This window comes from Passer montanus, unplaced genomic scaffold (genome assembly GCF_014805655.1).
Source record: "Passer montanus isolate IOZ18808 unplaced genomic scaffold, ASM1480565v1 scaffold4, whole genome shotgun sequence".
In the NCBI taxonomy this organism is placed as follows: Eukaryota; Metazoa; Chordata; class Aves; order Passeriformes; family Passeridae; genus Passer; species Passer montanus.
The window spans coordinates 5,394,168-5,406,889 of NW_024368818.1; the positions used below are offsets into that span (position 1 = coordinate 5,394,168).

The window sequence follows — 12,722 nt, forward strand, 5'->3', positions numbered from 1 at the left end:
CCGTGTCTTGGTGGGTAAATTGGCTCACTAACAGCCAATTGCAGTGTTTTGGTAGTGGCGGATGAGAGGGAGAAAAGTTTTTTGCTTCCCCCAAAACTTGCAGGCTTGGTTCAGAACTGCAGTGTGAGATGGCACTTGGAACCCAGGCTGTTCAGCTCGGCGATATGCACTTCCCAGACTTTCCTTCAGTACTGATTAGCTTCTTGTGAAGGTTTTATTGACTTAATTTTAATGACTGTGCAACAGATATGAGGGAATTCTTACCGGAATGATGCAGCTATCTCATCATAGCCGGCAGGTTAAGTCAGTGTAAAATGTTGCATTAGATGGTGCCAGTTTCAGCAGAGACAAAGCATGAGCAGTCTCAGGAATTCCAGTCATGTTCTCAAAGTTGTTTTCTTTTTTGCCTTACCCAATTTTACCTTTCCGCATCACAGTAAATCTGACCTCTCCCTCTTGCCTCCAGGCTTGTCAGTACAGGCTGGGCCCTCGTACCAAGGGTATGTGTTGGGGCACGTTTTGCCCTTTGGTTGAGATGTAACTACACCAGGGTAAAAAGGTCTTCATTTTTTTCCCCTCTCTGCTGTGTGAGAATGAGAGATTTTTGTAAACTTTGGGCCTGTGTTGCATTGCAAGGTACCATGCTCTCCCCACAGCACACAGCCAGCACCAAGAGGAGATGGAGCTCTTTTCCATGGCCTGTGTGGCTCTCCCAGTCTAGCCTTGACATGATGGACCAGCTATGCAGGCTCCCAGGTCGGGTTTCAAAGTGTTTTGTCCAATTCGGTGATAGTTTCCAAATGGCTGCAATCAGTGAAAGCTGAGCCCTGAGAATGAAGTCTGAACTTCAGCAAAACTTTCAAAAGGGCAAAGAGTGGATTTTAGTTTTTAAGAGTGGGAGGAAAGCTGAAATGGAACTGCTCTGATGTTTGACTTTCTGTATTCTGCTGGAGTGTGATAGCATCTAGAAAATCAACATAAACTCTTCAGCTGAGGGCTTTTTCTTCTCAACTCTGTGACTCTGCTTGCCTCCTTTTTTGGATGACATAGCAATGAATGTGGAAGGGCAGGCTCTGCTTTATCTGCCTTTGCTTGCTGGTTTGGGCTATATAAGCATGCAGCCCTGACAGAGCTCTCACCAGTGTTGGCAAATTCAAATGTTGTACTTCTGAGATTAAGGGCCTTGTCTGAGCTGCAACAGAAAGCCTTGCAGGCCTGCTGGAGGTGTCTGTGTGGAGCAAGGACTTCTGCTGAAAAAGGCCAAGTAGTACTTACCTCTAGGACAAAGAAAGCACCTCAGCCTTCTAGGGCTGTGGTGGTGGTAAAGAAATACTGTAAAAAAATGCTCGAGAAGACTCTCGTTTCTCTAGATGTGGTTTAACTCATAGTGATAGTGATTTCTCTTGCTTTGGGAAGTACAATGAAAGGCAAAATGCTGACCAGAGCCCACCACAGAAAAGGGAAGGAGAACATAGATGATGTACAGAGGAACTGTATTAAGATGTACCTATTTCTTGCCCAAAGGCTTGTTGAGAAATACACTGAGGTATGCTTGTCCCATCATAAACTGATGGAAAGAGAGAGTTTAATAAGTTGTTTGAATCCATAAACATATGGGTGACATAAATGAAAGTGACACACTTGCCTATGGCTCTGGTGAGACTGTTAGGAAGTTCTCTTTTTTTCACAGATTTAGAGTTGATTTTTCACAGTTTGAAAAGTGACCATTCTGTGTATTGTGTCTTCCTGCAGGTAAAAGGACACAGAAGAGAAGATGGACTGGGGAACTCTGCAGAGTGTTTTGGGAGGTGTAAATAAGCACTCCACCAGTATCGGGAAGATATGGCTCACAGTCCTCTTCATCTTCCGTATCATGATCCTGGTTGTGGCTGCAGAGAGAGTCTGGGGAGATGAACAACAAGATTTTGTCTGCAACACACTTCAGCCCGGCTGCAGGAATGTTTGCTATGATCACTTTTTCCCCATCTCTCACATCAGACTCTGGGCCCTGCAGCTGATCTTTGTCTCCACACCTGCGCTGCTGGTGGCCATGCATGTGGCTTACACCAGGCATGAGAAGAAAAGGCGGTTCAGAAATGGTGAGAAAATTGATATTGAAGAGCTGAAAAATGAAAGGATTCACATTCGGGGCCCCTTGTGGTGGACGTACACCAGCAGCATCTTCTTCAGGATCATCTTTGAGGCTGTCTTCATGTATGTGTTCTATTACATGTACGATGGCTACCAGATGCCCCGCCTGGTGAAGTGCGACGCTTGGCCCTGCCCCAACACTGTGGATTGTTTTGTGTCTCGGCCCACTGAGAAAACCACGTTTACTATTTTCATGCTTGCTGTATCTGGGATCTGCATGATGTTGAATCTGGCTGAGTTGTGCTACCTAGTGATAAAAATTTGCATGAAAGAATCTGGGAAAGCAGCAGTTTTGAAATAAGTCCCCATTTTCAGGATTTACTGGCTCCTCATTTCCTTTCAACTTTCTTAGGTATAAAAAAGTAATAAACAATATTTTCATACTCAAGGAAAAGGATAAAAAATGAATGTTCTTTTGTGTTTTAAAATGGATAGCCTCCCTGGGAAGGTGATGCTGAGGCAGGTTTTAAAGATCATAAGCTAATTCAGTATTCCTGCATCCACAATTGGAGAGCGTGGCCTTCTGGCACCAGCTTCTCCAGGTATGCCTGCTGCTGGGATCCTACTGTTGGGACAGTTAACTCTTCAAACATGGGGAGTGGAAAGGACCAGAGAAGGCTCTAGTGCCCAGAGGAGATCCAGAAATCACACAGTGTCTTGGCTCAGAGGCAAAACAGTATCAAAGGTTTTTGGTGAAAAGTGGGGTAAAGGATTTTTTGAGGCATATCACAGATTTTGAGAAGGAAGAAGACAGGGAGGTGATTGTGTTTATACTAGGTGTCCTCTCTAAGTAATCTGGAGAGCAAGAAAATTGTGTAGGAGCACAGATACTCTGGCAGTGTATGCTGTCAGCTTTGCTGGGCACCAGCATGGTTTTTTTTTCTTCTCATCTTCTTGCCTGCACTGAGAAGCATTTCCTTAAGTGCTGGGGATGGCCAGTATCAACTGCCTGTGAATGCCATTAGGTCAGTGCTGCCTCCCCATAGTCACAGAGACTACAGCAGTGGGAGGAAAGAAGTTCCTTTCTCTTGATCAGATGAAAAAAAGTAGGGGAGGAGGGAGGCAGTGCAACAACTTCTCTTGTTCTCTCACAATACTGAAGAATCTTGGTACAGTAGACTTAATCTGATAAAGAGATGTTTAACCACCTGTGCCTCACTCAGCTGTATACTCTTTTTTTTTTCCCCAATAAAAACCAAGAAAAAACCTTTTTTTTGTTCTGCTGGTTATCCAAAAGAAGTGCTTCAACTTACAGCATGATATCCAGTGCTCCTTCCATTTCTCCTTTTTTTTCTATCTAGCCTGCACAGCTTTTTTTCATAAAACCTTCTCCCTATCTGAGGTGCCCTTCAAATGAGTTGAGCAAACCACTCCCAGTCTCTCTGACTTTCCACATAGTGAGATTAAATCACCATTCCTTTTCTTAAAGTTGGCCTAGCAGGAATTCCAGACAGCTTGGAGAGCTAAAACAGCAAAGGAACCTGATCAGAAATGAGGAGGAACTTGATATTTTTTTAAAGTTCACACTGCTGTGCTGTAAATTGTATATTACTAATTTGAAGTATTATATGAGTCAGTCTGGTCTCAAAGAAGTCTCAAAATGAGGTGGTTTATGCTGTAATGGGCAGCATATGGCACTTAGGGCAACAGAGTTGATCTCCCAAGTGCCTGCCCATTGAACGACTGTTTCTCCTCCTTAGCTTTAATAACTGGCTTTTCCCCAAAATGAATGAGCACTAGCTCAGCTTCTCTATTTGCATTCATCTTTTACTGTACATTTGGATTTGTCACTGTTGGAGTAAACAAAGCTGCATGAATTAAGGCCCATGACCCTTCACTGTGCACTGAAAGTGGAGCATAAATAGGCTTACCTCGCTTGTGAGCTACATCCAGTGATACAACTTGACTGCAGATGGAAATCTGTCATCTAAGAGGAAAGCAAGAAAACCATGAAAACACCATCCTCAGAACCATGAAAAAAAGATAGAAAGTCATTCATAGTGAGCTGGACTGGAAACTTGGACTGTGAAAACATCCTTAATTCAACTCCAAAGAACAGTTTGGCACATACCAGGTTTGTGCTTGATAGTCATGAAAAAAAGATAGAAAGTCATTCATCGTGAGGTGGACTGGAAACTTCGACTGTGAAAACATCCAACTTAACTCCAAAGAACAGTTTGGCACATACCAGGTTTGTGCTTGATAGAGCTCCTGCTTATTCCATGTACATGTACAGAGAGCAAACTAGTCCCAGTGCTCTAGTATTACATTTCTTTTGTAACAAGATATTTTTTCCCCTGAAGTTATAATTAAAGCACTTTTGTGGTGTCTGTTTTCTGTATTACTTATACATGCTGTGTGTTACCTAATGTGTTTAATAAAAATCTGTTTACCATAGTGGAAAACGTATGTGTCAGTACTATACTCAATAGCCAAGGGCTAGTGTAAGGATTTTGGCCTTCTGCTGCAGGTTGGTGTTTTCACTGGTTCCACTGCCTGTTACTCAGAAATCTCCACTTGCAATAAAATATGCTGCTTAAGACAGCCTTGCAGATGGAAAAGGCAAATGATAAACTTAACCAGCTCCATAGGGAAAGAGTTTGTTTTCACCTCCTACCTTTGAATTTAGCTGGAACTTTGAATGAGACACACCAAAACTGTTAACACTAACACTATGAAGTTGTCTTCAACTAGCAGTCTGGCAACAAGATTATCAGACAGCAAAAAAAGATAGAACTGGGAAAAGTGTTTGGATGTAGCCAAGAGAGGGCTTTGATCCAGATCTGCAGCATCAGGCAATGATAGCTCTGAGATCTGTGCATATTTAATTTGGCTGAATAGACTGCTTTGTAGAAAAATCAGATACTTTATAGGAACATGGAAATCGCACCTATTTCTACATGTGCTACATTGCACAGCTGACTTACAAATGGATTTCATACAGATTAAAATATATTGCTGTGTTGAAATTGTGTCTTCTTTCCTGAAATTCACTAGTAGTGTCTGTATTTGGTACTTGATTCCTAGGCTTTCCTCAGAATAAAGATTGCAAAGCATGTTGAAAACTTAAGAGCAAATCTGAGCAGCTGATTCCTCAATGTTCAGTGTCCAGCATAGCCAGGCCATGAAGTGTCTAATAATGTGGTATCAGAACTGGGGAGTGTAGGAATGGGACTGGCTGAAATTATTCTTCGACTGAAATTGCTAGGAAAAATCACCATTGACTCAATTAGATTAAACTTCTATCCAACACCTCAAAACCAAAACTACCAACATGTTTGTTAGAAGAGTAAGGAGATGAGGGGACGCAAACTTCATTGGTAACTCATGGATCCAGACAGAAAAAAGAAATCCTAACTACCATGGGAGAAAGGGTGGTTTCAAAGGAAACCAGAAGTATAGACCTGTATTTATGACTTCTGGATATAGAAGTACCTTTATTAAAGGTTTTTATAGACAAAAATAAAAATATCCTTTGGTTGTTTACAGTTAATTATAAGACAGCGTTCTAAGTTATTTTATATCTGATAGGACAAATATAAAATACATATGGTTCATACAGAGAAATGCACTCCTGTACTATGGAGGTTCAATTCAAAATAGCACTTCTGTTACAAGCTGCTTTATTTTGCAAAAAGTGTACTGTAGCAGTAAGGAACAGCTAAGAACACTTTGCTAGAAACTAAACCTGATGAAAATTAATCTTTTTTTTTCCTCTAATTATAATTTCCTCACCTGAAAATTAGGCTAATGGGGTTTGCCCCGAAACTTTCAGGTTTCGGGGCAAACCCAAAAATCACACTCAAAGAATTGCACTGTATTTTTATTCACCTGTTCTGATATTTAGGACAGCCACTACCCTGACAATGAATTACAGGGTCCTTTGATTTTTCACCATCTTATTATCTACACAGTCATTTGAACTTGTTTGCAAACAGTGGCAAGAGTAATGGTAACTATTTGAAGCTTAATGAGCTAAGACTAATGGTAATGACTTTGAAGATAGTTCAGAAGATGTCTACACTTTTGTCCCCATCTGACCAACCTAGCTTGTCATTGTCATTTTCTCTTATGGATTATATTTCTCTTCTATAAAGCTGGCTCAACTTTGACTTGGCTATTTTCTATACAAAGTTTCCTAGCCACCAAATGAAAGTCTTTATCACCTAGGCTTGGAAATGCATTGATCTTTAATTCGGAAGGCCCAGATGAGGAAACAAGTCACATCTCAGACTCTCCATCTCTGAGAACATTCCTTGCTCTTGCTATGGTTGGTCCCCCATCCTCCTGTAGATTTAAATGTCAGAATTGCACTTACCTTCTCATTGCACTTACCTTCTCCCTTTTCTGAGAGTTTAATCATTGCCACTAACTCAGAGATTACACATCTATGTATTTGAATAGTCAAATCCATTTATTTGAATTGGCCATCTACTAAAATCCTCTCCAAGAATACCACCAGGCTGACAGCTGCTTGCATAAATCTTTGTGGTAGAGGAGTGATACAGCACCAGAATGATGTACAGTTTAGGGAAGTATGTTTTCAGTGAACTTAGAACTTGCAGAGTTGAGCCATGAATGACTGCAGATTGTAGATGGATATTTTGAACAGCAGCATATATTCTGTGTGCTGCTAAGAACCAGCATTCCAGTCATAGCCTGGCACAGCCCCCAGGAAAAGGAATACTGTAGTGTGTGGTGCAGACAGCACAAGGCATTTTTCAATGGACAAGCTGTGCTGGGCAGGTTTACTTGCTTATGCAAGATGTGTATTTTCTGTTGTCTGGGTAATTGTGTCAATTTAGACACATCATCTGGGAAAGACAGTAGCAGCCTTAAAAATGGGTAAGATGAGATAATGAAATAGGGTTTAAAAGTGTTCTGCAGATACTTTTCTGTGGAGGTTCAATCTTTATGACAATATATAAAAACTCCTTCCACACCTCTCAGCGATCCACACGTCAGCAGGAGGAATGCTGCATTTCTGTTGTGATGATTGGAAAACTTGCTATCTGTTTAGTATCCAACTATCAACATTTCCTTCATCACAAGACTTCTTTCACTTGATTTGAAAGTATAATGGCAGTCCTGGTACACAGAGTCAACCCTGACTCTCATTGTTCCTGAGTTTTCCCAACTGAAAGATAAAGGTGACAACTGCGTCATGTTCACAGGGATCACAGTTTAATCAAACACTGTTTGCTAAGATCATTGCAACAGGTGCCAGAAAAAATATTATTTTGTGGTAAAGATTTCAAACCTATTTTATGTTGCATCATTAGGTTAATGTCTGCTTACATTTTGTCATGTCCCTGCCCTAGGTATTGCATCCTTTCCAAGGACTGAGTATTTAATATGCAGTTTAAACAGCTTCCACAATCTGTCCAGCACAGATTAAAAAAAAACCAGTCTATTCCTCTACACACACACGTGCACAAAGACTCAGAGCAGCAAATTGACTACATCATTCCCTCACTGTTATCTGATAGAAGACTGAATGAGACATTGCAAAACAGATTTGTCAAGCATAATTTCTGTCTATGCCATGATAGAAGCTTTTGTGTATTGCAGTAAAATAGTTATTAATCACTCATTGTCAGAGCATCAGGATCCACCAAATGGGATAAACTGAATGCAGCTGGGAGGAGCTACGGGTACATGGGAAGATACTTAGGATTAATAAGATCTTTATCACCGGCAGAAATGGTTTAACAATAGCAGTTTAGAAGGTAGGAAGGTGTAAGTGCTTCTATTGTGAAACACGAAGCACTTGCAAAACTTGATGCAGAACAGACGGGAGACCTGTTCTGAAGCAAAGACCAGTTTTGTAAAGAAGAGCTGCAGTTTGTGGAAGATCATCCGTAGAACATTACACAATAGCGTGATTGACTTGAAAAAAACATCATACTGGTATGAATTCAAGATTTGTCAGAACCAGGATGTTTGAAATTAAGTTTTCAGTCTTGTTAGCACCCAAAAGTCTGTTTGCAGTGCAGCGTTTGCCCAGGATCATCTCTGTCAACATGGGTCCTCTGTGCTTTTAGCAACTGTAATAAGACATTGGTGTGGTATAATATGTTCCACTTAACTATGTATATGAGGTGGTATTGTGAGTAAATAAAATTCCAATTGATACAAATGAAATTAGTGATGGATTTTTTTTTCCTTCTCAGCACAGTTAATAAAAAACTCCTTATGCCTTGGTTGTGTGTCTCGCAAAACAGGCATTTGTCCCGACAGGAGAAAGATTGAAACCCTGATCACTGCTCAGTTTTGCTGCCCATTTTCCTATATGTGCAAAGAGTGGTGGAGTTCACTGAAGCCTGGTCTGCAGCTAGGAGATTATTTCCCACCAATGGCATGCCACTTTGTGCTACTGATTTCTTTAACGGCAGATCATCACATTGTGAAGAATTTTTAATTTTGTAGAGGAATTTTCCCTTACATAATACCGATTTTTCTATTTTAAAGCAAGATGCCTACTGCTGTTCCTTTCTGTGTAAGGCAGTAATTATTTGAGGCCTTTACAAGTTCATCATGCATGACACCCAGGTATATTCCTGGTAAAACACACTGTATTTGCTTTTATCCTGAACAAAATGAGAAAGAACATCCTTGTTTAGAAGCCTTGGTTGTGGTTTGGCACAATGAACTGCCCACTGGCAATACTAGTTTAGGGCATTCATACTGATGTCATTCCTTCCTGCTCATTGTTATCCTGTCTGTCTCTCTCTCCCACGCCATTCAACACGGTGCCTCCAACTCCAGGACCTGCACCGAGCCAGCACAGTTGTTTGCACAGCTGTGCTCAGCACTGGACTGGCCCATTGTTTTAGCTGATGAAGAAACAAATGTTTTGCATTGCTGGATTGTTTTTCAGATGGATTAATTCCTTCAGCCTCATTACAGGGAGGCCATATGAACTTCCACACTGACAAGACCGTGGGCAGTAGGCCACGGTGTTGGGCAAGAAGAGCTTCAGTGGAAGGGATGGAGGGAACGGCAACAAGAAGTCTATTTGCTGCTGCGCATGCTGCAATTTCAAACCACAGCCTCTGGCTGTGTTTTCCTGAGTGACTGCTACTAGAAAGACAAAAACCATAACTGCCTATTTTCCCTTTGCTTCTGTACCCTCCCATACTCCCTATTCCTCTTTGCTGGCCCTGCTTCTCAGCTAATGGCCATCTTCTTCCTTGCTCCAACACAATTTTTCCTCAATTTTTGCATGAGTTGATTTAACTCACTAACTCAGCAGTGAACTATTTGAACTCTGCATTCTAAATTTGTTTTTCTTCAGATCAGATTCCTGTTGTGGCAGGAATCAATGTGTTTCAAACACCAATATTTTTATTTCATATTTTTGGTTTTTTACAGAGAAAAAATAGCATCATACAGAATGATAGTAGAGGTCTGCATGTCCTATGTCTCTCTTTTTGATTCTTCCTCCAAACAGATACCTGGCTTGTACAGTTATAGTTCTTCCTCTGCTACATCTTACATGGAGCTTTAGATTCCATGAAGATGAATCAAAAGCATCTTGCTGGTCCATATCCCAGAACATTCAGATTTATGTTGTTGTTGTTCTTGTTGTAATGTTAGGAGACTTCCCATGTTTCCAAAGGAAAATCTTGCTGTTCCATATCCCAGAACATTCAGATTTTATTGTTGTTCTTGTTGTAATGTTAGGAGACTTCCCATGTTTCCAAAGGAAAGAATCAGAAAGGACCAGAGGAAGCTGGTTCTGGTGGGTGAAACACCAGCCTAGAGTCTCAGTGCTATTTTCAGAACCATATTACCTAGGACAAGATATTTAGTCTTCCTGTGCCTCCATTCCTACCCATTAGAACTTACAGTTTCATCCTACAAAACTAGAAATAATAATACTACCTGACACCAGTTCTTGCACTGCCTCCTCTGATGTGCTTAGCAGTAGTGTCGAACAGAACAGAACACTAATCACTAGCTGGTACAATAATAAAAATGAGTTGATAATACGAGATCAAACTACAACTTCCATCTTTTTATTGCCATGTTATTTATTATTTAATTAATTCTGAAGTCCTTCAATTCCTCTATGTAGAAAACAACTACACATTTTAATCCTCCTCGATCCAAGCTGTGTTTCCGGAGGTAGCATTACCCTTTCGCAGAATTTAAATATCTTTAGTGCCATCTTCTGTAGGGCAGTGGCATGTCAAGCGCAGCTCTCCACTGACACAAATGGCTGAACTGAAGGCATTTGTAGCTCTTTTCTTCGGCTGACTGTGTGGATAAAACTGCTGTCAGCACTGTTGAAGCACGTGTCACTTGAGCATGGCTTATGACTGAAGACATGTACCACAGTATAGGGGTCTTTCCACCAGACCGTGCTTGGATGCACAGTTACATAAGAGTGATCCTCTTCTGTATTTCAAAAGAGATATTTACATTAGAAATAGCAAGGGGTGAAACATTGTTTTAGATCAATACAGATCTGAAAATGTCTATTTGTCTTGTTGAGCAGCAGCTCTGGTTCAGACAAAGACCAATCAAGAAATATCATCTTAACTTACAAGATCTTTTTATAATTTCATAAAGCTTGGTGTCTATTTTAAATTTTCTTTCTGTGTACTTTGTCATGAAAACCTGACTCATCTAATCTTAAAAATACCTGCCTGACTGCTCTGTTTCCACCTCCTGAATTCACTTTGTTTCTGTGCCAGCCACATCATGTACTGCTAAATGTCTGTCTACATGTGGAACAGGGGTTGTCACCTGTGTGGAGGCTTGGATGGAAGACAAAAGACAGTACTAAAGAAGATCACTAATCCCTCTCTGGAGACATTCAAAACCCAGCTGGACATGTTCCTGTGTAACATGCTGTAGGTGGCTCTGCCTTGGCAAGGATGTTGGACTGGATGACCTCCAGAGGTCCCTTCCAACCTTAATCATTCTGTGATTCTGTGTTAATTAAAGGAAGGCTGAAAATTTTGTAAGTGTGCATTTTAATGTAAAAATTTAAATGTCACCTTAACACCTTGTGTGTTGCTGTCTGGTGTTAATGCCAATGGAGGCAACCCTTTAAACATAATGAGAACTAGCAATGCCGTGCTTCTTTAAAGAGAAATGAGGAAACTAACAGGATGGCTCTTCCAAGGAAATCCTTCTGTCAGAAAGTCCACACTTTTGAACACCATTAACTGAATATGAGCCTATTTTCCTTCTGAATAAACTCCTTAGAGAGACAAGTTTTCTGTCAGAAAGTCCACATGAAGAGGCACTTTTGAACACCATTAACTGAATATGAGCCTATTTTCCTTCTGAATAAACTCCTTAGAGAGACAAGTCCGACTTTTTTCTATTTACTGCTTGCTTGGCTACAGATACTCCTGTCCTAGTATATGACTAACAAATCACATGTCCTCAATATGCTTTCATGTTTAGGACATATGCTTGGGCTTTCACCAGTACTTAATTGGCTCTTCACTTTTAAAACTGCTTCCTTTAAGTTTTCCCCATGGATTTTCCATCCTTGCCTGTTTTCTACAAATGATCCAGAGGGTTTTGCTGACAGACCAAATCTCTTATTGCATGAACCCGGAGGGGAATTCTTGGAAAGGAAATTGTTAGCTGATGGGTGTAGTCCCATGGCAGGCAGGCACTGCATCAGCTTCTCCTAGTTTGAAATTTAAAGGATTCTATCATAAAAACCTTCTGTGGCACTACTAAAAGGATGCTCTAGAATCTCACTGCCCTCCTGAATAAGAATATTTTTCTTAAAAACACAGGTGTCAAGGCCAGTTTGTACAGAGAGTGGGAAATACCACTCAAAACCTCCAGAGAGTGAAAAAGCATCAGAGAAACACCCAGTGCTTCATGCTATTAAAACTTATGAGCTGAGAGACTTCACTGCATGAGAAAAATTTTAATGTTAGGAGTTACTGCAGCTGCTGGGATTCCATCCTGTAGCTTAACACAGCCTCTCATGCCCCAGTGCCTCAGGATCAACCTTGTGATATACTTACAATCATGGCAGCACTGTGTTTCAGATATATCACCCATCTCTGAACAATCATTGCCACCTCTAGTGCTTAGGGTCAACAGAGATCTTCCTCTCTAGTGCTTTCAGCTGAAATGTTTATAGGGACCAATCAAGCAGTGCACAAATACAAGAACATGGGCATGGTTGGATTCAGATCCTCAACAGTTCTCTGCTGCACACAGCTCCTCAGAGTGTCTCAAAAACTTTATTGCATTTTTTTAAACTAAATAAAGCCTTGGGAATGACTGGTGGTTCTGTTTACTCTTCTTTGTAGAGTAGCTACCAAGAGAAACTCGTATGTTACTGCTGAAGAGTTGTTGAGTCATCATATCACTTTAAGTCATTCTTCCATAGAACCATAGGATTGTTTGTGTTGGAAGGAACCTTAAAGATCATCTAGTTCCCATTCCCCTGGCCAAGGGCAAGGACACCTTCTACTACACCATTTTTCTTATGGCCCCCAAGCTTGGCCTTGGACACTTCTGGGGATGGGGCATCTACAACTTACCTGGGTAATGTGTTCCCAGTGGCTCACCACCCTCACACTAAC

At 40.9% G+C, this 12,722-nt stretch overlaps 1 protein-coding gene and 1 long non-coding RNA gene across 2 annotated transcripts; both read left to right on the forward strand.

Moving 5' to 3' along the window:
- The first annotated feature begins 293 nt into the window (after positions 1-293).
- Positions 294-3,816, forward strand: LOC120506777 (gap junction beta-2 protein-like). Its single transcript, XM_039718756.1, has 2 exons — positions 294-756; positions 1,753-3,816. The coding sequence occupies exon 2, from the start codon at positions 1,775-1,777 to the stop codon at positions 2,450-2,452; it is 678 nt and encodes a 225-aa protein (XP_039574690.1). The 5' UTR covers positions 294-756; positions 1,753-1,774; the 3' UTR covers positions 2,453-3,816.
- A 22-nt stretch (positions 3,817-3,838) lies between these two features.
- LOC120506778 lies at positions 3,839-4,479 on the forward strand. Its single transcript, XR_005628591.1, has 2 exons — positions 3,839-4,225; positions 4,343-4,479. It is a non-coding gene; the product is annotated as an uncharacterized LOC120506778 (long non-coding RNA).
- Positions 4,480-12,722: the final 8,243 nt, after the last annotated feature.

What these genes read in the sequence shown, in the direction of transcription:
- LOC120506777 (XM_039718756.1), top strand. Translation starts at nt 1,775, where the DNA reads ATGGACTGGGGAACTCTGCAGAGTGTTTTGGGAGGTGTAAATAAGCAC.